Raw genomic sequence first — 25,627 nt, forward strand, 5'->3', positions numbered from 1 at the left:
TAGGGGAACAAAACAAAAACAATGTGTTTATCTTCAATATTGATCTGTATTTTGATAAGCAGCTCAATGATGAGGGCCCAAATTTTGACTTTGCTCTTTAGAGAAGGCTCTATGTAAGAAGTGAGAATTTTTCATCATTATTATATAAGATTCACACTTAGTACAGCTTAAATATATTATTTTTCTGACTTTAATACACACTAGGACACTTCACATTCTGAACATGAGTCAAATGCAGAACTATAAACCTCCAGAAGAAAGGGTTGCTGTGGCTGAGCACGGTGGTTCAGGCCTGGAATCCCACTATCTGGGAGCCTGGGACAGGAGTGCTAGGAATTTGAGGTCGGCCTTGGGTAAACATCAATTACCAGACCAGAAAGGGTTACACAGCAAGACCCAGTCTCAAAAGAAAAGAAACTAAGAAAGGGGTGTTGTGTTGGACCAAATCTCTGCTTGAACAGTAGTGGCTCAGAAGGGGTGGAAGGTTCATAAGGAACTTACTATTAGCAAGTAAGAAGAGTACTTAAAAGGAGACAACCCTTCAAACGAGTTCATGTCTTCTCTCCCAGTGACCACCTCCTGTAATTGACAGTTTAGGAGAACCTTAGAAATGTTTTAGTAGTAATTTCTTTCCTGGCAGCTTTGATCCTCAGTAAAATACAGAGCTATTGCTATTAAGAGGAAAAGGGAATGAGGGGGTCACGGCATCAACACTAAGAATCCAAAAGGTCTACGAAGAATGTGACTCGTTGACCTTTTACCTTTGCAGAGTCACCACTCGTGTGTCCTTTGCACAGGTCACTCTTCTCCTGCTTGTATCTTGTGTTGCATTGTAAAACAAACTCAAAGAAACACCAACTGGCTCCTTCCCTATCACATTTTTACTACATTGTAATTTACGGTTTCATTTTACTTAACTTTCTCCTCACTAATAGAAGTGCTAAGGGATTGAAAAGGAAAGACTGCATCTACTAATCATCTCATAAATATCAGCCTAGAGTACTCTATAAAAACACACATCCTTGCCTTAACAGAGGATAAAAAAGAAAACAACAAAACTCAAAACTGAACCCTGGCAGACATATATAGAATGAGTTATAACCATCCATCTATACACGCATATAGACACACACACACACACACACACACACACACACACACAATATACACAAATGAAAATAGCTATACCAAAAATGTGCATATGTAACAGTTTTAAAAAGCCAGTAGATGATGGTATAATACAATTTATTTCCACTTGTAAATGGCACAAATGGAGAAATGCAAAGGTGTTCAAGTACAATGCAATCATTTTTTAGGTGAAAATAAATCATATTATTCCAGTGTCCAAAACAATGCTTTCTATATATGTTTAAAATGCTAGACGTTTACAGAAGCACAAACTGAACTAAATTCTGCCTAAGATCTGGAAGGAAAAAAAGGAAGGGGAGGATGCACACAAAAACTTGTTAGTAGCAGGATGTAATCTGCAGGCCAGTTTCTTTAGTGTTCTCAATGTTGTTTACTTGATATCCAGGCAGACAAAAGATCATAATGATGTACAAAGCTCCACGTACTAGCAAGGCCTTGACTTGAGACTAAGTGTGTTTCACCCGTGGATGTGACCTTATAATCAGGACTATTCAGCTCTAGTTATGGAAATGTGCAGAATAGGAGCTCTAAAATATAAACACACTTTCAGCTAACATTGTTTACACAGTGCAAACACTTTCTGATGTCACAATTTAGGGTTAGAGCTAAGTTTGAAAGAAAAGTTATGTGCAAAGGGCAGTGACTTTAATGAGGAATAAAATGTCTTAAGATATGAGGCTTTGTATTTTTAAAATGCTGACCCAAGAAAGATAGAACAAGAAATGTTTCCCTGTTAGGTTCTGGATACTAGATATATATCCGTAACTTGTGGTGCACTGCCCATTTTTCCACACTCACTCTTTTCAACACTCATATATTAAGTGAATAACTGGGGAGGAGGTAGTGCTAATTTGGTCAATGTTTACATTCCCACGCCCCCCTCCAGAAAGGTCTTATCTTCAGGCATTTCAAACCCTTGCAAATGTTCCTGTCACCAGTCTTCACTGTGATGATCTCTCCCATCCCTCACAAGTGAGCACTTACAACACACAAACCTATTTATTTTAATCATTTTGCAAACCGCATGTATTTTAACTAAATTGATCATATAATCATAACCTACATGGGAAAATTGGGTGCCACACAATTATATGAGGCAGAAATTCCTATTGGACATGACACATAGTATTCAATCGCACTAGTAAGAGTGCATTATGATCAAAATGGACTCAGTAACTCAATCTGACCAAGCAAAGCTCACAGCTGGACTAGAAAGTGTATCTCTGGTAGTAGTTTGGAGTCTGAAGGAATTTTTTAATTCACATCTGACTTGCTTTCCCATTCTAACCCTCTGGGAGCAGATAGGGGCTAGATGTATGAAAAATGGTTTTATAAAACCATCTTATTATAAAAGATGGTCTTCTTTTTTAGTTTTGAACATCCTATTAAATCTAAAGCTTTCCCTTATTTCCTCCAAATATATAGAGCTCTCAATTTGTTTGAAACTCTTGAATAGTGTTTTGAATGCAAAAGACAGAAAACTAAAAGCCCTTTTCATTAGCTATTTGTTTACCTAAAAACTGACATAGAACATGCTTAAACCCTGCCTAGAAGTGGGTGTAAAATTTACTGTCAACCTTCTATTGGTTTTCCAAGGATCTATACTATAGCATCTTTCTTTCTGCCCTTTGTGAAACAGATGAAGGCAGCCTTGAACCCCAGACTCCTACTTTCCAAGTGCTGGGATTATAAGCATGTACACCCTGATCTAATTTTTCTTTAATTAGTGTCAGAAACCCTCAAACCAAAGTCAGAAATTCCTTAAGGAGGTAAGTCATGGAGACTGGAATGACATACCTGGACAAGACGTAAAATGTTAAGAAAAGAAAGAACGTTAATAGTGGCAGATGACAATTTGGTCGCTAGTTTGTTCTAAATATGATTAAGTGTGTTCTTACCCTCTAATTCCATGAAAAGCAGAACCCAGAGTTAGCAGCAAGAGCTCTTCAAGACCACTGAAAGGGGAGCAGGGCAATTACTTGTAAGAAACTCTGGTCTGTCACTAAAAATGGCACTGCCCCTTGCCTACCTCCACAAGCAACCAGAGGACACAAACTAGCACTGACGTAGAACACTGGATTGATCCTTCATTGAAAAAAGACAGAACACACTCCCCAGTTAGCGGTCCCCGACCACTACAGAACTTATTTTAATTGTTGTTGTTTTTTTTCACTCACCAACTACTAGTTTCTTCTCAGTAGTATTTCAGCACTAAGCTAGAGACTTCTGAAAGGAAGTTTGCTATTGTGTGATACTAACATGGACCAAGATGGTCACTAAGTCTCAGTGAACTAAAAGTTGGTAAGGTACCGCAGCGACAAAACATTGATTAAACACAGAGGACTTGCAGATGAAGCGGCATCCACAGTGGGGGATTAGTCAGCAGCTGGTAGTCATTGGCTCAGTGACTCCTGGTGGCAACTAAATAAATAATTGACTAGTGCTACTTGTAAACAGGAAATCCCATATGCCAAAAAGGGGATAATAAAATTATGTCTGTGTAGTGTGATGAATATTCTAATAGATGGCAGTTCACAAATATGGCATCATTCAAATACCTCTGGCATCTGCTCTGTGTTGGCTAAATGTCTTTGTTTTTGTACAAACAAAGCAAAAGTACTGTCTGGGGTCTTAGAGTTTGGGTAGCATGAGATCTCACTGTACAAGAGACAAAATGTCACAATAGGGAGGTTTTATCTCTTCACTCCATGCTGAACATATCACAGGAACTTTCAGGGTCCCCTGACCTTCTGGTTTTTCCCTCTGACAGTTCACAGGCTTATGGTCTCCTTAAGCAACTCCATCTTATAATGATACAACCTACAAAATCAGCGACAAACTTTGGAAGCACTTAGCAAAGAACTAAATGATTTTTGTAACCACCTGGAAAGGTAAACACAATCGTTTAATGTTCATAGTTTTCTGCTTTTTAGTCCAAATGAGGTTCAGAAGTCAGACCGATTTCATAAAGAAAGGAAACACTCTGGTAAGGAGTGGAGATGTGTTTCAGCACAGATGCTTGCTACCTGCTCTCAGTGGCTCACAAAATGTGGAATAAGGAGGAAGGCTTTAGATCCTCCAACAAACTTCTTAGGCTATGGACACCCTAAAGTGATAGATAATTCAGGCCAGTTTGCTTCATTTTATTTTGACATTGTTCAGGTAAAACCCCTTCTATTAAACCAATTCTTTTTGCCACACACATGAAATATTTATCTATTCCCACTTTTAAAATTTTCCAAAAGTTAAAAACAAAGAAACAAAAGCCAACCACAAAAACCCGGCAGCCAAATACTATGACAACTCAATTAGTAAACACAAAATATAACGCTTTACAAAAACGAATAAAATATACCATGTGCACTCAGCTTCCACACGGTAGTACCCAAGTGAGGAGGCTGCTGTGATGATCTCTGCAGGCGGTTTCTTTTGGCAGACAGCGCCAGCGGAATTGCCACTTTCAATCACTATGTGTAAGACATGTGTGACCCATTGGATATTTGTGAAGTGACGCTCGTGCTTCCTCTCATGCCCTGTTCTGTCTGCCCCCCAGAAGCTGTCCGCCTCAGACGCTGGGGGCTATTACAGACTCCCATACTGCTACCTCAAGGGACCCCTTGCATTGGCCCTGAGGGATGACCCCAAGGCTGGGGTCCACCTTGCATTGGATGGCCCCAAGCTTGTGGTGTGCCACCCATGGGATGACCCCAGTGAGGTCCGGGACCCCCTGCAGGATTGTGAGACCAACTAGAAGCTCCTGGGTAGCTGTGGCTGAACGCCTCAGGGGAGAGATTAGAAAGGACCATGTTACTAAAACCTAGTCTCATGCTTTCCTAGTCAAAAGCTTCAATCTCTCTGGCTTGACGTTCCAGCAGGCTGCGTATTCGCTCTGTGGGTTTGTTCTGCAAAGCCAACATCTCTTCTTCAATCTGTCAGGGCAGGAAAGGGAGTAAACATACCCATTTATGTTTCAGATCTACAAGCTAGCAATAACTACTCAAAACAATCAACAGCTTTTCTATGAATTATACTGAAAATTATTTTAAAAGCTACACTGGGATTACAAGTGTGTGCCACCATTGCCAAAAATACTTTTTTATAGAGAAAGTGCTTACAGTTTTTGAAAAACATTCGATTCTTAAGTACAAATAGGATTTGAGACAGGGTCTCATTGTGTAGCCTTAGCTGGCCTTGAACTCACAATCTACCTGACCCTGCCTCTGGAGCGCCCAGCCAGATTGTACTTTTTGATCTCATGTTAACTACAGTTAACAAAATAACCATTTCATTCATTGTGATATCTAATAAACTGATAACTAATTTTTAGTGTGTATCTAAATTTTTCAAAAGTCTTGTTGATAATTTTTTATTTGGATTGAGGTCCAAACAAAAACAATTCATTTTGTTATTTGTCTTTTTTTTTTTTTTTTAAAGTCTATAGCAGTTTGTCCATTCTCCTCACCCGTCACTTATAAACTGGCTCACTTGTCCTATAAAAATGTCTAAATTCTGGATTTGACCAATTATATCTTTGTTTGTTTGTTTTTTGAGACAGGGTTTCTCTGTGTAGCTTTGGAGCCTGTCCTGGAACTCGTTCTGTAGACTAGACCAGGCTGGCCTTGAACTCACAGAGATCAGCTTGCCTCTGCTTCTCGTGTGCTAGGATTAAAGGCATGCACCACCACCGCCCAGCTGACCAATTATATCTTGATGCCATCCTTTAGTATTTTCTCCTGTGCTCTACTTCGTATTTGCTATAAACTGGTAGATCCAAAGGGATGTTTATATTTAGGTTAAATAAAGATTGACTGATTAATTGGTCATTTATTGTTATAAACCGGCCAACACTCATTATCTTCTTGCAACAGTAAAACTCTGTGCTGGAGGACAACATATCCATGTCTTAAATCAAACTGCGCAAGAACTGGATTCAGCATAACATGGTTACCATGCTGAATCATAGTATGGTGTAGCATCTTCTTAGCTTTCTTCAAAGAAAAACAAAACAAAACTGGCTTGAGGATGGATGAAGTCAATACTGGTGATTGAACCCTGGGTCTAGAAAAACATTACCACCTAGATACTACATTTTACATCACATAAAATATGTGTCTGTTCAAATAGTCCATTTATGTACCTCAAGCTATGCTGGAACTTTGCATCCTTCTGCCTCAGCCTGCCAAGTACTAGAATTACAGGTATGTGCCACCATGCATGGCTTGAACCTTCTTTTGATTAAAGAAAAACATTTAAATTATTTTTATTTATGTATATATGTATTTTTTGTCTGCTTGGTACTTATGGACAAAAGAAATGGGTATCAGATCCTCTGAAGCTGGAGTTATGGGGTGATGTGCACCTGTTATCCTGTCACCCAGGAGGCTATTCATCTGGAGGTAAGAGTTAAAATAAGACTTCATAAATTTTGAAGAACTAGAGTTGGGAGTATTGCTCAGTCACAGAGCATGTGCTTAGTATGTGCAATGTTCTGCATCAAAAAGAGAAGGCAGAGGAGTAGAAGGGAGGGGAGAGAAGAAAGGAGAGGGATAGCAGAGGAGGTGGATGACAGCTGAGGTGGGTCTGGGGGAATCAAACTCAGCTTGGCAGCAAATGCCTCTACCCGCTCAGCCATCTCAACCGCCCTACTTTTATTTACTTACTTAACTCCCCTCCTCCTCACTACCCCCAGACAGGGTTCTCTGTGCAGCTTTGGCTGTCCTGGAACTCCCTCTGTAGACCAGGCTAAGAGACAGACAGTGATCTGCCTACCTCTGCCTTCCAAGTGTACCACTGCTACCACAACCTGGCTTCTGCTTTTATTTTTTTTAATACAAAGTCTTGCTGAGTTGCCCATTATGGCTTTGAACTTGAAATTATCCTGCCTTGGACTCCTCAGTAGTTGAGATCGTAAGCCTGTGCCACCAGGCTTGACTGAAGTAAATGAACAAATAAATATTAATTTATTGATTAACAGTAATTACAAGCGCGCACACACACATACACAATAACTAAGTAAGGTATTCTATTTTTATTACAAGAACTACATGAACAGAAAACTTTACAAGCCAATGGTTCAAAACATTGGCGATTTTAAGACGACCAATAGGCAAGTACTAACTAATAATGCACAATGGACTGACACTGTATCAGCTATTGTGAATTTGCTACTCAAGAACTTAGGAGTGTATCACTGAATTCAGTATATAAATGACTACCATTTCTCATAATGAATGCCTTCCCTTTTTAAACTCAAAAGTCTTTTGCTAATATCCTTTTACTAAATCAATCTCAGACAGACAGACACACACCTTAGTACTTTGAATGACAAATTAATTTCAAGATTCTAGGTCTATTTTCTAATACATCTGACAATAAGTCAGGAAAAGTAAAGACATGCTAACACGGTGCTACATGCTTGTAATCCCAATGCTAAGGTGGAAACAACTCTGAGGAGAGTTCAAGGCCAACTTAAACTGTAAGACTTGTCTCCATCCCCACCCCAACTCCCCAAGTTTCAAACAGTAATGATGAGTCTAGATGTATAAGACGTATAATTTTTCAGCTTGTGGAACTCGTTTTAACTTCTGTTCCTCAGTAATTTCCCACAATCTGCAGAGTTTCAGACCAAAGACTTAAGAGTGAAGTTTATATATTCCTGGTTCTCTCTCTTAGGCAATCACTACAATTCCTGTTCCTCATTATGTCAGTCTTTCTGCAGCCTCCTTAGGTAGAGCTAGGCAGACAAAGAAGTAAGGGAAATGGAGAAAGCATTGCTCCTCTCACAATTCCATGGTCTTCACGTAGCTTCATATTCTTTTTGTTTGTACTGAGACAAGCTCTCATGTAGCCCAGATTGGCCTCAAACCTGCTATGTAGGCAAGGATGATCTTGAACTCCCGTCCTCCTGCATCCACATCCCAAGGGCTTAGATTATAGTAGGTATGTGCCACCATGCACAGTTCATTTTTTGTGTGTCATTATTCTGGGGACCTCAGGCCTTGATAAAGAACGTACACAGGGGGTATGGCTACTACTTCCTTCCTTCAGTTTCTCATTGGACTCAGTGGTGCATGGCTCATTTTTTCTTGGGCCACAGGTCCATGGGCTTGTACTTGTCCCTGTAGAGTTTTCTGTGGTTTTCTTTCTGAGTCTGGTTAATGATGGTGAGGACACACATGAAGGATTTTTGGAAACCTCAGAACTTGGAGAGCTTTGCACAGAGACACATAGAAACTTCAGAATTTGAGACAGCTCCACCTTCAAATCATTGAGTTGTTTCAGCACCTCCTTCATACCTCCAAGGACTCAAGTCTTAGTCTTCTCACGGCTCAGAATCTTTACCCATGAATTATATTCCTTTGAGGTTTAGAAATCATTAATTAAAATTTTCATTATTGAATACTTAAACTACAAAACTAGAACTAATGAAAGACAGTATTATAAAAGAAATCTAACTCAATCCCTGTTGATATTAGTAGGCCAGTCTCACCTATCTAGAAAGTCCAAGGCCTGCTAAAGCTATGGAGTGAGACCCTGCTTCAAAAACAAACCAGAGGAAGATGGCTCAGTAGGTAAAAGTATTCCACATGCAAGTATGAGGACCTGAGTCCAGATCTCCAGAACTTATGTAAAACCTAGATACAGCCAGGTATACTGCTGCACCTTCTCGGTGAGTTTAAAGCCTGGTTTACATAGAGTTCCAGGCCAGCCAGGGCTACATAGTGAAACCTTATCTCAAGAAGAAGAAGAGGAGGAGGAGGAGGAGGAGGAGGAGGAGGAGAAAAAAGGCAGCAATGAAAAGGCATATCTGTAATTCCACTGTGCTTATGGTGAGATGGAAAGCACAGGAAATCCCCAGAACTTGTGGGCCAGCTACCACAACTAGGTGCAAAGTGAAGAATGACACCTGACATCCTTCTCTGACTTCCACAATGCCATGGCATAGAAGCCTGCACTTGTACAGACAATACATCATACACATGCATTCATAGAAACTAGCACCCCCACACACATCCCCAAGCTTGAAAGCACACACATATATTTAGTTCTTTCGATAAAAACCAACAGCAGGCCAGGCGGTGGTGGTGCACACCTTTAATCCCAGCACTCAGGAGGCAGAGGCAGGAGGATCTCTGGGAGTTCGAGGCCAGCCTGGTCTACAGAGAGTTCCAGGACAGGCTCCAAAGCTACACAGAGAAACCCTATCTCGAAAAACCAAAACAAACAAACAAACGAACCAAAAAAAAAAAAAAAGAAACCAAATAACAACAACAACAACAAAAAAAACCCAATAGTAGAACAATTCTCTTCCTTCTATTATCTATACCTTTTGTTCTAAGAGTGCCCTGCGAAGGGAGACCCTCTGTTCCAGCTCTCGAAGCTCTCGATCATGTTGGGCCTCAGCCTGCATCTTGATTTTGCTCTGATATGCATTCAGTAGCTCCAGTTCCTGCTGCAGCTGCATCTTCAAAACCTGGCATTCTGCTTCCTGTGCTTCATCCAAACGCAGCTGAGAGAAAGAAGAGAAACTGATATATTCTACTTTGCACTACCCATCCATAACTTATAGAAGAGCGAGAGAAGACAGGACTAGGTTTTTGTAAGCTATATAAGAGCTCTTTCTTGTAGTCTGGTGTGGATATTCCTGAAAAAGAAAGATAAAAACATGCAATACTTCATGACAGAAGATGCTATCATAAGCTGTTCTGAGGATGCCTGCATAACTATACTTTTCTTAAGAAAAACCTAGAATATGATTGGGTAATATAAAATGCACACTCTCTCCTTCTTTAGAAGAATCAAAGTCAATAAGCACAGTACACAAGCCTGATCTAGGAAGCTGCTTGTTTATCTTTGTTAGGTTCAATAGCAAAACTGAGTTTTACATTTTGACATGGTTACATTTTTAATAGAAGTACCTACACAATATCAATTTTACCTCATGATCTGTAAAATCTAAAATACTGATTATTTGGTCCTTTAAGAAAATACTGCCTTTAATCCCAGCACTTAGGAGGCAGAGGCGGATCTCTGTGAGTTAGAGGCCAGCCTGGTCTACAGAGAGAGTTCCAGGACAGGCTCCAAAGCTACACAGAAAAACTCTGTCTCAACCCCCCTCCCCCCAAAATAAAGAAAGAAAGAAAATACTTGCACAGTGTTTCATCTGTGTGCTCCAAAGTAACCATTTAGATTCCTATATACATATAAGTATGTTTTGCCTACAGTTTACTCACCTGGTCTTTTTAAGTTGTTGGAATCCACACCTGCGGGGAACCTTTATAAGACCTTATGTTTAAATATATCAGTGAAATTCTATATTCACCATGGTTTTTCCAAGTCATGCTAAGAATAGGAAGAATATGGATGACCACTATTTTTTCCTGGGCTATTATATTAAAGAGCTATCATTCCCAACTTATCTTTTAATTGCTAGGGTTTCATTTAGGTGGTACAAAGAAAGGGGTACTGAATTTGTTTTGCCTAAACAAAGCAGACTCACAGCTTGTGTGGAGAGCATTTCATTAATGCTATGATCATACTGCTCAGCCAAGATGGCTAACTTCCGAGTCTGTTCCTCCTTGAGTCTCTTCAGAACGGCTTTGTGCTCACTCTTTGGTGTAGTCTCCAGCAGGTGGTTTCTTAATGCTTTGTACTGTCTGGTTTGAATTTTGCATGTATCCTGAAACTGCTTTTTTATCTGGAGTTCTTTAGACTGGAAAGAAACAAACAAACAAACAAAATATATATGAAGACAGAGAGAGAGAGAGAGAGAGAGAGAGAGAGAGAGAGAGAGAGAGAGAGAAGTTTGAGTGTATATCTCAACATACAGCATTTGGCATAGTGTACACTTACTTATCAAATTATGGTAGTTATACAGCAAGGTAGAATTTTACCAGATATCTTGAGGCAGAAAACAAAGCATTGTTTCTGTGTTTATTTAGAACGCTCCACTCCAATTTCTTTTCTTTCCATGAATCTCAACTCTGATCACAATCTGTAACAGATCCTACTTTCTATGGAATCTATGTTCCGAACTTTAGATTGATTTTGAAGTGTACAATAGTAAATGATTATTATAACTGTCTTTTCTTTAAGACAGTAAGCTAGACAGAATCATACTTACTATTAACTTTTTTCTTTTCTATTTTTACTGATTTATTTTTGGTTTTATGAGACAGGGTTTCTCTGTGTAACCTTGGTTGTCCTGAAACTCACTCTGTAGCCCAGGCTGGCCTCCAACACACAGAGATCCCACTGCCTCTGCCTCCTGAGCGCTGGGATTAAAGGCAGTATTCGGCGAGATACATTCCTATAAGGTATGTTAGTTCAGCCTAGAAGTGAGAATATACTCATTTTCTATACTAAAACAGAACCCATAGCTAAAAATACTTTTACCATTATAAATAATAGCAGATATAAATTAGTTGATTCAATATACATGTCAAGAATACAAATATAGCTGGGTGTTGATGGCACATTCCTTTAATCCCAGCACTTGGGAGGCAGAGCCAGGAAGATTTATGTGAGTCTGAGGCCAGCCTGGGCTACAGAATGAGTTCCAGGACAGGCTCCAAAGCAACACAGAGAAACTCTGTCTCGAAAAGAGGATAACGAATACAAACATAAACCCAAGTTTAGCTGGGGATTAGTTTAGAAGTAGAGCACCTGCCTAGCAGTAAAGTATAATTGAATGAAAAGTTACCTATTTGTCCAGGTAAAGAAAATACCTCTATTTTCACATTATAACATTAATATAAATATATCTGTATTTCTCACCAACTGAGGAACCATGTCCTGGCCATATGCTAGGGCTCATATGTGAAGGATAAAGAAATGGAAAATTATGACTTCTGGTTTAGCCAGGCTTAGTATCATGCTCTTAAATACTGGTTTGGTTTGGTTGGTGGCAAGGTCTCACCATGTAACTCTGGCTGGCCTGCAACTTGATATATTCAGGCTGCCTCTGCTTCCAGAGTGCTGGGACTAAAGAGCCACCACACTCAGCTTAAATACTGTTCTGGATCAACATTCTACCAAGAACTTCTAGACAAGGATTAAAATAATGAAATTTAGACTTTATCTTCTACCTCTGTGTAACAGTCTCTTCTTTAAAATGTTAATCATCCCATAACATGGAGAGTGCTCCTTAAAATTTTCATTATCATAAATAAAGTTAAATCACTGTTTGCAGACACTATAATACCAGAACTTGGGATGGCAAGGTAGGAAGATTAAGGCCCATCTGGACTCCATAGAGGGACTGCTGCAAAGACCAAGGGGAAGAGCCAGGTTTGGCCCATGCCTGTAATCTTAGTGCTTGGGAAAGGTAAGAGGAGCAGGAGTTAAGGATATCTACAAGCTACACAGTGGTTTTGAGACCAGCCTAGACTAGGAGATTATGCCTTGAAAAGCAAAATCAAGAAACACAAAACATGTCCCTTGCCTAACTGCTGACCACCCCCAGCCCCCCCAAAAGTCAGAGCAGTCTTAAGAGCACTAGGTACTCTCGCAGAGGACCCGAGTTCAGTTCCCAGCACTCATATGGGAACTCATACACCACCTGTAAGTCTAGTTTCAGAGGATCCAAGGCCCTCTTCTGGTCTCTGAGCACCAGTCACATACATACATGAAGGCCAACATTCACACACATAAAATGGAAATTAAAAAAACAAGTGAAACCAAAGCCCCAGAAAAACATTCATAATCAGACCAAGAATAAACTACATCCTTCGATGTTGATTCAACAGGAAATGAGATGGGAAGCTGGGTGGTAGTTGTACACGCCTTTAATCCCATCACTTGGCAGGCAGTTGGAAGGTGGATGTTTGTGATTTCAAGGCCAGCCTGGTTTACAGAGTGAGTTCCAAGACAACCAAGGTTGCACAGAGAAATCCTGTCTCAAAAACTCCAAAGAAAGTGAGATGGATTCAAATTATAATTATTTCTACTCATATAATACTGACAAAAAGTCATCACCTGGAAAGCAGGTTGAAGACACTGAAGAGGCAGTAGTTTTTACCTAGTCCATTCCACAAAAACAGCACCCTTCTCTCACAAATCCTTGTCAACATATATGTGTTTTGATCGTTCAATGGCTTATGGATAATTGTCATTGTTTATGATGGTTGGTTACAAGCTGTTAATTGTTAATGGTCAGGAAAAAAGCTGAACAAGGAGATTAGATTCAGAGTTTTTGTTTAAAAAAGAAAAAGGAAAAGGAAAAAGAGAAAATAGATATGAGGTAGATGATTGAATCTACTCTACAAAGAAAAAGAGGAAGATGACAAAAAGGAAGATTAATGAATCTATTATTAAAAAAAAAAAAAGACAGAATATGGAGATAAGATAAAAAAGGAGACTACTGAATCTACTTCTGAAATGGAACTACTTCTTTTACATAGGATAAGTAATGAATGTTTTTTTGGTCTGAGTTTATCAAATGTTACTGGACTGGACACTGTTATATATTAATGGAGTTTTTATCTGAATCTGTCAAATGTTAATGGACTGACTAGACATCGTTAATGTAATTCTTGACTGTATATATTGTATATACTTACTGGATAGTTTTTCTTGTATTAGTTATAAGCTTTTTTAAAAATTTTAGACAAAAAAAGGAGGGAAATGTGTGGTATTGTGTTCCCCGAAATATTGTGCACCCAAATAAACTTATCTGGGGTCAGAGACAGAACAGCCACAATATTAAACAGAAGATAGGCAGTGGTAGCACATGCCTTTAATCCTAGCATTCAAGAGGCAGAAATCCATCAGTTCAAGGATACAGCCAAGCATGGTGACTCACGCCTTTAATCCCAGGGAGTGATGGTAGAAGCAGAAAGATATATAAGGCATGAAGACAAGAAACTAGAAGCATTTTGGCTTTTAGGCTTCTAGCAGCAGTTCAGCTGACATCCATTCAGATATGAGGACTCAGAGTCTGAGGATCAGCTGAGGAACTAGCAAGGTGAGGTAGCTGTGGCTTGTTCTGCTTCTCTGATATTCCAGCATTTACCCCAATAACTGGTCTCAGGTTTGTTTTTATTAATAAGTACCTTTAAGATTCATGCTACAACTTAAATCTCTCCTCTAGCTCGGCATCTCACAGAAAACTACAGGTGGCACAGACAGACAGACACTTATTGGGAGGTGTTGGTGGTAAACCGAACATTCTGTTGAAACCGACTAAACAAATAAGAGAAACATAAGAGGAATTTTTCTTCCATACAAGAGGAAAACCTTACATTCATTTGTCATCAGAAGATGGCATTCTCCTTAATGTTTGAAATGAGATGGTGAAACATTCCCCTCACTTTCATGTGATGCTTGAGAAAAATCAGATTACTTTTTTTTTTAATTTAAGTTTTTATTAGTGTTCTGTCTGCATGTATGTCTGCAGGCCAGAAGAGGGCGCCAGGTCTCATAAAAGTTGTGAGCCACCATGTGGTTGCTGGGAATTGAACTCAGGACCTCTGGAAGGGCAGCCAGTGTGCTCTTAACCTCTGAACCATCTCTCCAGCCCCCAGATTACTTTTTTAAAAGCTCTCAAACTAAACAGTCACAAGAAGAAAGGTTCAAGTCGAACAACGCCCTAGGAAAATGGAGTCACATCGGAATTATGGTATGACTATAGTAAATGAATTAGGTGTCAGTTTGGTTCATCTCTGGGTACTGCTGACTTTAAAGCTATCATTTCAAAAACAAATACTGGGGGCGGAGGAGATGGCTCAGAGGTTAAGAGCACTGACTGCTCTTCCAGAGGTCCTGAGTTCAATTCCCAGCAACCACATGGTGGCTCACAACCATCTGTAATGAGATCTGGTGCGCTCTTCTGGCCTGCAGGCATACATGCAGACAGAACATTATACATAATAAATAAATAAACGTTAAAAACAAAAACTATTTAAAAAAAAAAAAATCTTTGGTAGGGTTTACAAATGTAGCTCACTTAGAAGAGTGTTTTCTCAGCATGTATAAATCTCCTGGTTCAGTCCTCAGCACTATGGGAATGTTGGCACATCCCAGCAATTCCATCACCCAGGTTTAGCCAGAAACATCAGAATTCAAGGTCATCTTTGGCTACATGATTTGCCAGGCTATACTATAGGAGACCTCATCTTGAAAAATGACCCAAAAAAAAGGAGGGGAAAGAAAAAAAAGTTGTTGGGTGGTATCTGAACTACAGCCATATGATTCTCTCTCTACTACATAAACAAAGTCCAAGAAGTCATTATGAATTCCAACCTCTTTAAACACTGTAAGTGCTCCAGTCTTCTGAGTGCTGGATTAAAGGATGCCATATTTGGCAGAAAAGCAATCTCTTCAACATAAATACTTTGGGACCTGGAGCTAACTGGACATAAAAAAAAAACTTTAATCTGTAAATAAGTACAGATTAAGCAAACTATAATCATTGATGAAAACTTTACAGTGAGTGCTTTTTGTTTTGTGTTTTTAAAAACTGATTCAATTACTTTAAATATTCATTATAAAATATGAAATTTGAAAATTTTCTTAGAGTTGTTAAGTTCCATCTGAGCTAAATATTTAAAAAACAATCTTTCCTGGGCTTTAGGAATGTGGGATAAAGGAAGAGAGCAAACTTTAAAAAAAAATTTTTTTTTTAAAACTTGGTTTTATAATTATGAGTTTTACCTTCATGAATGTATGTATACCATGTATTCCTGGTGCCTTGAAAAGGTCAGAGTGTTGGGTTCCCTGAAACTAGAGCTTCAGATGGTAATGAAGTACCATGTCAGTCCAGGGAATCAATTCCAAGTCCTCCGAAATAGCAACCATTGCTCTTAATTGCTGAGCCATCTCTTCAAACCCACTTTTATATTTTTAAATTTTATATAATCAGTTGGGCAGTGGTAGCACACACGTTTAATCTCAGCACTCAGGAGGCAGAGGCAGGTGGATCTCTCTGAGTTTGAGGCCAGCCTGGTCCACATAGTGAGTTCCAGGACAGCCTGTCTCAAAACACCAAAAATTTTATATAAATAATATTGACATCAAATTAAGAGTTCCAGACTGAGTTACTTAGAATATAAAGAAAGTGTCAGGTTAGTGTCTTGACCTGTAGATATAATTTCAGCATCAGATACTATCTACATTTAAAAAATACTGAATAAGAATTCCCACAGTTAAAATTTTTGGAGATTTTTTTTCCCTTTGATACAAAGTATACAAACAAAAGATGAAGCAACAGGCAGTCCATACAGAAGCAAGCAAGCATGCTAAAAATGAAAAGGACTAAGTTAACTCAACCTGTCTCAATGACTAGACATATGCCAAGAAGCTTACACTCACGGTACCTTTAAACTCTTAGGTTGTTGTCGAACTTCCATAACATGTTTTCGCCTTAGTTCCCGTTCCCTTCGCTTATTGTATTCCAGCTGGTTAGTGAGCTCAGTTTGATGCTGCAGTCTGATCAACTCACAGCGCATCTTCTGAATAGTGTTGAGGTGGCGAAACTCCAGTTCTTGCATGGATTCATGCTGTCGTAGTAGCATAGCATGTTCTAAGTCCTTCTGCGTCTGCCTTTTGTTTAACTCCTAAAATATAATTCCAAAGACAAAGGTATAATTTAAAGCTTTACAAACCCAGGGGGGAAATATTAGCAAATGTTTTCACTTTCCACTGAAACATGAAGATCTGATTTCAAATCCACAGAACCCATGTAAATTAAAGCCATGATAGTATGTGTCTGTAATTCCAATCTTCCTACAGTGGGATAAAAGGTAGAGACACAAGAATCCCTAGAACCTTGTACACTGGCTAGCCCTGCAGACACAACAGTGAACAACAGAAGAGAAATCCTAATCTTCAACACAGTGGAAGGCAAGGACCAATGATCTCCACATGTACACCTTGGCTAATGTGTAGCTACACTCACGGGAGTATGTGTGCATTCATACCCACACTCAGTAACAAAGAAAAAGAAAAAAGAAAAAAACAAGTCTGAGACTACCCTGGACTCAATAGTGTGTTTTAGGCCAACCTGGCCCATAAAGTAAGGCCTTGTCTTAAAAAACTGTTTTAATTTCCAGCTCTGACTAATCTTTTTTTTTTTTTTTTTTTTGTTGTTGTTGTTTTTCAAGACAGGGTTTCTCTGTGCAGCTTTGCGCCTTTCCTGGATCTCGCTCGGTAGACCAGGCTGGCCTCGAACTCACAAAGATCTGCCTGCCTCGGCCTCCCAGTGCTGGGATTAAAGGCGTGCACCACCACCACCCAATTCAAATATACATACCTCCCTGACAAGATCCTGTTCCAAGTTATGTCGCCCAAGTAACATTCTTCTCTTGAAGCGGCGACATTCCAGCTCTAGATACTGCCTTTGGCGTCGAAGAAGGTTAGCCTCTTCTTCTGCCTGGAAGTGTTGTATGTTCTCCTTCTGCTTGGAAAGCCATTCCTGCTTTTCCTTTTTAGGTGTGCTCTGGTTTTCATTCAGCTCCTGAAAACAAAACCACCAGAAAAATTCACTACATAAAAATGAACTATATGAATGTATAATGTAACATGGTACATTGAACTAGTAATGTCTTGAGTTTTATTACCATTATTACTATGTGGCCTAGGCTGGTCTTGAATTCACAATCCTCCTGCTTTAGTCTACTTGTTGGTAGAATTATGCAGGTATATATCCTCATGACTAGCTAGGACAAATTTACTTATTTACTGATCGTGCTGGAAGCTACACCCCATCCATTACACACTAAACTCTAGTTGTGTTTTCTTTCTAGTGAGAGCTCAGTGGACCTGGAAAAGCTAGGTAGTGTACATCGTTATATGTACATCATAATACATCAATAGCTTCAGTATTGCACAGGCTCATTTTCATGTTTCCTAGTTTTAAAGCACAAAAAGACTGGTTAAAAAGTAAAACTTTAAAAACCTTTCCAAGAAGAGCCAGAAGCAATTTCAAGTTTAAAAAAATCATATACTTTAATGGGAATAAGGATAAAACATTTAAGCATAATTTTAATCCCTTTGTTTTTCAATATTCTGAAATACATTCATATTCGGCAAAACAGAAAAACAAACAACTAATCATATTACTCAAGGAGATGAAGCCTAAGATGCTAATTAATACTGGTAGACTTTTCCTCAGACTCCTAAGTACAGGATTATCAGTGTACAACACCATATCTAGATGAAGGAAATGATTCTATTTAGCTCCTAGTCAACTAGAAAACTTAAGTAACTTAGAGATTACACTCAATGCCTTCATATAAGCAGATACTTTGTGGCCACAAACAAATCTTCATGCTAACTGCCAAGTAGAGAATCATTAAACACAGGAATTTGGTAAAGAAGTACCTCCTTAAGCTGCTCTTTTCGAAGTTTATATTCTCTTTTTTGGGACTCCAAAAAGCTATTCAGTTCTTTCTTCTGTTGAGCCTGAATGTGTTGCTGGAATTTTTTCTCCTCATTGGCCATCACTTTAGCCTACATAGAATGTTTTAAAAAAATGAATCAATCAGTTAAGTAAAAAAGTTTAAAGCATCAGTTTACTATCTATCACCAAGGATACTTAGTAGTAGAAGAGGAAGGAGGAGGACTAACAGAAGCATCAAAACACAAACAACTAAACAACCTAACCAGTTCGTCCTTTTCTGTCCAATTTCAGAGATCATTTGTTTTGTTTGTGCAATTAATTTTTAAAAAATATATTTACAGAACCAAAATGTTTTCCTCATTTTATGGAATAAGAACATACATTCTGCCATTCAGTAGTGGTGCACACCTTTAATCCCAGCACTTGGGAAGGCAGAGGCAAGCAGATCTCTTGAGTTCCAGGCCTGAATGGTCTATACAAAGTGAATTCCAGGACAGCCAAGGCTCTTATACAGAGAAACCCTGTCCCCAAAACCAAATGCCCCAAAACAAACAAAACAAAACAAAAAACCCATACATTCCCTTCAATAAATAAAAACAAAATACATATTTATCTCCAAACATAAGCTAAAAATTAAAAAAATATTTTAAATTATGTGCTCATGTGTCAGTGTATAGGTATGTGGGGATGCCTGTTGAGGCCAGAGGAATCAGCTCCCCCTGGTGCTGGAGTTACAGGTGTTATGAACCACCTGATGTGAGCACCGGAAATTGAACTTAGGATCCCTGGAGTATGTGCTCTTAACTGCTGCGCCATCTGCTCAGTCCTATAAACCAAGCTTTTTTTTTTTTTTTTTTTTAACCTAAGTTAATGTATATATTAAACAATGAGATACATTCATCTTCAAATTAGATCCTTACCTGTAACTCATACTAAAATGAAAACTAAATATTACATATGTATCTCATATAATTTGGGTGGAGTGTGTGCTGTTTTGAGTCTACATATGTGAGTGTGCATAATAAGTGGAGGCTAGAGGTTCATTCTGGATGTCTTCCATATTTTCTGAGATTCTCACTGACCAAAGAGCTCCTCAGTGTAGCTAGATTAGCTGTAACATTTTGCTGCAAAGGCACTGTTGTCTAGGATGTACCTTTTTAAGCTTTTTGTTGTTGTTGTTCTTGCAGTACTAAGATAGGATAAAATATTCAGCCTTGGGGAAGCATCTAATCATCTGCTTTGATCTCTACCTCCAGACCCTTTTGAAAAAATATTGAATCTTGAGCTGAAGAGATGGCTTAGAGGTTAAGAGCATTGGCTGCTCTTTCTGAGGTCCTGAGTTCAATTCCCAGCAACCACATGGTGGCTCACAACCATCTGTAATGAGATCTGGTGCCCTCTTCTAGCATGCAGGCAGAATACTGCATAATAAATAAACAAATAAATAAATAAAATCTTTTTTAAAAAAAAATTGAGTCTTACTGTGTGACTCAGGTTATCTGTAAACCTATGTGTGTAGCCTGCCTCCACCTCCCAAGACCTCAAACTCACAGAGATGCACCTGCCTCCACCTCCCAAGACCTCAAACTCAGATATGCACCTGCCTCCACCTCCCAAGACCTCAAACTCACAGAGATGCACCTGCCTCCACCTCCCAAGTGCTGAGATTAAGGGCATACACTACCACATCTAACTTGCACAATTATTTATTTGTTTATCTGTTTATTTAAATATTCTTGAGACAGGGTTTCTCTGTGAATCCCTGGCTGTCCTGGAACTCCCATTGTAGATAAGTCTGGCTTTGAACTTACACAGAGATCCATCTGCCTCTGCCTCCCAACTGCTGGGATTAAATGTGTGTGCCATCACAACCTGAACCAATTTGTTTCCAGTTTGTTTTTTTGGGTTTTTTGTTTGTTTGTTTGTTTGTTTGTTTTCGGGGGGGGGGTTCAAGACAGGGTTTCTCTGTGTAGCTTTGCACCTTTCCTGGGTCTTGCTCTGTGGACTAGGATGGCCTCAAACTCAGAGATCGTTCTGCCTCTGCATCCCAAATGCTTGGGATTAAAGGTGTGTGCCACCAACACCCGGACTTATTTTTGATTCTTAAATAGAAAGCTTTATACAAGTTACATAAATACTTCTCTTTCCTGGATCAATTTCCTTAGTTCCTAGGGCTAGATACTTTAAACATCAAAATGCTAATCTAGATAATTCAGAGATGGACACAGTCTAAAAGGAATGAATAATATTAGCCACCTCTTTTTCCATAGCAGCTTGGTGTTTCTTGATAAGTTTCTCCATTTCTGCAGCAAAATTGTTACGCTGAGTTTCAAGATCTTTGTCTAATCTGAGACGGTGTTCATCCATCTCTGCCTTTAGTTTATTTTCCAGAGTCATCAGCTGCTTTTGATGCTGCCGCCTCATCCTCTTGTAACCAGACATCTGTTCTCGAAGTTCAGAGTCCTGTTCATGCTCTTGCATCTGCCTTGTAACCTAGACACAAAATTGAGAAGAAAAAGACAACAAAGTCAAACATTTTTCTTTCACAGCTTTAGAAAGCTGGGCATGGTGGCACAGGCCTGTAACCCTAGCATTTTTTGCCTAGAAACTGTTCTTGCCTAGACTGCTTGAAAAAAATGTATCGACTAGACATGCAGGACCCATAAGAAGATGACCACTGAACTTTGCTTGGCGAAATGGTCCTTCAGCTTCCTGCTTTGCAGAGGAAACTGCCAGACATTCTACAGGACACTGAGAAAAGTGAGAGACTGAAGGCCTGTGGGCTGAAGATAGATGCCCCAACTTTACAGAAGAACTTTGGATGACTGTCCAGGCTGCCAGCTGTCTCTGTCTACTCTTGCAAGACTCCCTTCTCCCATTTCTCAGGTAGTATTATATCCTTCTGAGGTCTTTGATGTAGTTGAAGACTAGAATAGTTATAATTTTCCTTAGTTATGATAAAAGATGTTAGATATGAAACCTTAAGACTCACAAATATAGAATAGATAGGATATCTTCTTTAATATTGTAACTATATTCTTGCTTGATAATTGTTTTGTTATCTGTAATTTTACTATGTGAAAGTTAAAACCTTCCTTTTGAAAAAAAGAAAAGGGGAAGTGCTGTGGGATGTTCTGTGTGTTAAATGTATTGCTTTGACTGGCTAATAAATAAAACACTGATTGGCCACTAGCCAGGCAGGAAGTATAGGCGGGACAAGCAGAGAAGAGAATTCTGGGAAATGGAAGGCTGAGGAGAGAGACGCTGCCAGCCACCGCCATGAGAAGATGTTAAGATACTGGTAAGCCACAAGCCATGTGGCAACTTACAGATTAATAGAAATGGGTTAATTTAAGATATAAGAACAGCTAACAAGAAGCCTGAGCCATTAGGCCAAACAGTTTAAATAATATTTAAGTGTCTGAATGATCATTTTATAATTGGGCTGTTGGACTACAGGGCTTGGCAGGACCTAGAGAGAAAACTCTAGCTACAGTACAGCCATGGCCATCCTAGAATCCAAGATATCTGCCTGCCTGTGCCTTCCCAGTGCTGGGATTAATGGTGTGTGCCACATCACCAGGCATGTCTTTCATCTCTCTTTTTGAGACAGGGTCTCATTATGTAACTTTGGCTGGCTTGGAATTCTTTATGTAGACCACGCTTGCCTTGAACTCAGAGATCCACCTGCCTCTGCCTTGTGGGTGTTGAGATTAAGTTTGTGTTAACACACCTGGAATGTTAATTTTATGTGGCAATACACTGATTCTCTTCTCCTGTGCCTAAAACATAACAACTTTAAAAGCTCAAACTCTCTCTGTCATGAAACTTTTTTTTGGGGGGGGGGGGATTTGAAACAGGGTTTCTGTGTGTAGCTTTGGTGCCTGCCTTGGATCTTGCTCTGTAGACCAGGCTAGGCTGGCTTCAAACTCAAGAGATCCTCCTGGCTATGCTGGGATTAAAGGTGTGTGCCACCACTGCCAGGCACAAAAATTTCTTTTGTATCACAATCAAAACTAATTTGAGGGGCTGGAGAGATGGCTCAGAGGTTAAGAGCACTGGCTGCTTTTCCAGAGTTCAGTTCTCAGTAACCACATGTGGCTCACAACCATCTATAATGGGATCTGGTGCCCTCTTCTAGCGTTCAGGCATACATGCAGACAGCACACTGCATATATAATAAATAAATTAATTAAAAAAAAAAAACTAATTTGAAGCCAAGCATGGTGGCATACTCCTTTAGTTCCAGTGTTAAGCAAGCAGAGGCAGGTGGACTTCAGTGAGTTACAGCTCGGCCTGGTCTACAAGAAGATGCTGTTTCAAAAAAACAAACAAACAAAAATTACTATGTGAATATATATCTCAAAGACATTATTAGTTTAATATTACTTAGAGTGCTTTCTTCTAACAGGGAAATTAAATATTGAATGTTTTGCAAAATAAATCCCAAACACAGAAATAAGAAAGTTAAATATATTTGAGTTCATACTACCAACATAACAAAGATACTGCTTTTTAGACAGAGGATTACATACCAGTGATGCTGTTCTTATAGTTGCAAAGTGTTCTCTATTACGATAGTGTGATTTGTGACGAGACACTTGAGGTGGAGACTGTGGGTCTGATGCTCTTGTTCTAGGATCTCCTTCTTCTCTGTAATTTTCCTCCTCCTCAAAAGAGAAAGAGAGAGACAGAAACTATTTTGTAAGGTGAACCATTTTCTAAGGGTTTCAAGATAAAGAATAAAGGCAATTTTAATCAATAATCTCAAAGAAACACAATTTTACAAAGCAGAAATAGGAACTTGAAATATTGTTATTTTCAACACAAGTAGAGTTAGCTGAAATTATTTCCAGTGTGCGCGAAAAAAATACAGATTCAGCCAGGTGGTGGTGGCGCACGCCTGTAATCCCAGCACTTGGGAGGCAGAGCCAGGCAAATCTCTGTGAGTTTGAGGCTAGCCTGGTCTCCAAAGTGAGTTCCAGGAAATGCACAAAGCTACACAGAGAAACCCTGTCTCGAAAACAAACAAACAAACAAACAAACAAAAACCCCAAAAAACAGATTCAACATACAAAATATAGATTGCTCAGTGGTAAATAGCATGTGCTTCCTGCACAGGACCCAAGTTTCGTTCCCAGAACACACAGCAGGCGGTTTATAAGCACCTCTAACTCCAGCTTCAGTGGATCTCACACCTCTGGCTTCCTGGGGCAACTGCACTGATTTGCATGTAACCCTCCATGTACACAAATATTTTAAAATAAAACCAGAAAACTTTAATGTAAATCAAAAAACAAAAAAAACAAAAAACAAAATAGTACAACATATAATGAATGTTTCAAATAATGGTAATTAAAAAACTAATCAGGAGTTTTATAAGCAATGAAGTACAACACTATTTGTTGTGTTTTTTTTGGTTATAGATAGGTGAAACCATGATATGCTTAAGATTATATTTACAATATTTCTGCCATTTGTCTAAAATAAACAATAGAGGGCAGGGTGGTGGTGGCACTTGCCTTTAATCTCAGCATTTGGGAGGCAGAGGTAGGAGGATCTCTATGAGTTCAAGACTAGCCTAGTCTACAGAGCTAGTTCTAGGACAGCCAGAGCTACACAGAAAAACCCTGTCTTGACAAACCAAAAATAAATAGGTAGACAGAGTAAACACTAGAAAGGCTGTAAAAATTAAAGAAAACCACTCTTGCTGTTACTGGGTGTGGGGGCTACTGCCTGTGGCTGAGACAGCACTGCCATGAATGTAAACCCAACTTCGGCTAGTGAAATTTTTTATAATAACAACGTTACAGTTTAACCATCATTCATAATAGGTGCTATGTATATGCTAAGATATATTAAGGCTGGCATACACTTGGGAGGCATACAGCATTTGGGAGGCAGATCCTTTTTTAAAGATTAATTTATTTATGAATATGAATGCTTTATTTGCATGTATGCCTGCATGACAGAAGAGAGCATCAGACTGAACAAGGCATCAGGTCTCATTATAGATGGTTGTGAGCCACCATGTTGGTGCTGGGAATTGAACTCTGAACCTCTGGCAGAGCAGACAGTGCTCTTAACCACTGAGACATGTCTTCTGCCCCAGGCAAATTCCTTTTGAGTTCCAGGTCAGCCAACCACATACCAAGAACTTGTCTTTGAAGAAAGTTAACAATTTTCCTCTTTAGCCATTATAATTGGCACCAACTACATTTTCAATGCTATAAATCTATCAACAGGGCGGTTACACAAAGAAACCCTGTCTCAAGGGGGAAAAAAAAAGAAAGAAAAAGAGGGGGGTATAGAAGTTGCTCCTGACTCATTATTTATAATCAATTCTCTCATTTTCTTTCTTTCTTTCTTTCTTTCTTTCTTTCTTTCTTTCTTTCTCTCTCTCTCTCTCTCTCTCTCTCTCTCTCTCTCTCTCTCTCTCTCTCTCTCTTTCTTTCTTTCTTTTCGAGACAGGGTTTCTCTGTGTAGTTTTGCGCCTTTCCTGGAACTCTGTAGACCAGGCTGGCCTCGAACTCACACAGATCCGCCTGGCTCTGCCTCCTGAGTGCTGGGATTAAAGGCGTGCGCCGCCGCCACTACCACCGCCGGCTCAGCTCTCTCATTTTCTAATAGCAGCTATTCATAAATTACAAATATATATTCTTGCTCTTTTCAAATATTCTAATAGATGGTGTGGTATATCTATATTCTTATTCTTCCTAAAATAGTTTCACATCTTTTTTTAATTTGAAAGACGCAAAGCTACACAGAGAAACCCTGTCTTGAGAAAAACAAACAAAAAAACCAATGTGTTTCAAAACAGTAATTTCCCATATTCAGGTAACAGATTAATACTTTAAACCATTGCTCTGGAAAACAAAAATGATCTAAAGGTTGTTTTTTTTTTTTGAGCATGGAATGGGGGTGTTGTCCTCTATGTAACCCTGACCTTTAGAAATTGTGTGCACGCATGTATGTACACACATACATATCTGTACATTTTGAATGCAGACCTCCATGGAGTCCAGAAGCGGGTATTATATCTCTTGGACCTGGAATTATACCCAGCTATGACACAGTTGATTGTTATGGATGTTGAGAAACACATTCAGGTCTTCTGGAAAAGCAACAAATGACCTTAAC

General features: G+C 39.2%; 1 protein-coding gene across 1 annotated transcript in view; it reads right to left on the reverse strand.

The window, feature by feature from the left end:
• Window positions 1–4,727: 4,727 nt before the first annotated feature.
• Window positions 4,728–25,627, reverse strand: part of Taok1 (TAO kinase 1) — an 84,031-nt gene continuing 63,131 nt past the window's right edge. The window contains exons 13-20 of the mRNA XM_036194771.1: window positions 23,023–23,157; window positions 20,744–20,980; window positions 18,469–18,597; window positions 17,399–17,602; window positions 16,464–16,703; window positions 10,649–10,861; window positions 9,476–9,658; window positions 4,728–5,078 (exon numbers count right to left, since the gene is read on the reverse strand). Coding sequence (XP_036050664.1) covers window positions 4,983–5,078; window positions 9,476–9,658; window positions 10,649–10,861; window positions 16,464–16,703; window positions 17,399–17,602; window positions 18,469–18,597; window positions 20,744–20,980; window positions 23,023–23,157 — 1,437 coding nt within the window. The 3' untranslated portion in view covers window positions 4,728–4,982. The remainder of the gene's footprint in view (window positions 5,079–9,475; window positions 9,659–10,648; window positions 10,862–16,463; window positions 16,704–17,398; window positions 17,603–18,468; window positions 18,598–20,743; window positions 20,981–23,022; window positions 23,158–25,627) is intronic.

The sequence above is a fragment of the Onychomys torridus genome, chromosome 8 (genome assembly GCF_903995425.1).
Source record: "Onychomys torridus chromosome 8, mOncTor1.1, whole genome shotgun sequence".
Taxonomy (NCBI): domain Eukaryota; kingdom Metazoa; phylum Chordata; class Mammalia; order Rodentia; family Cricetidae; genus Onychomys; species Onychomys torridus.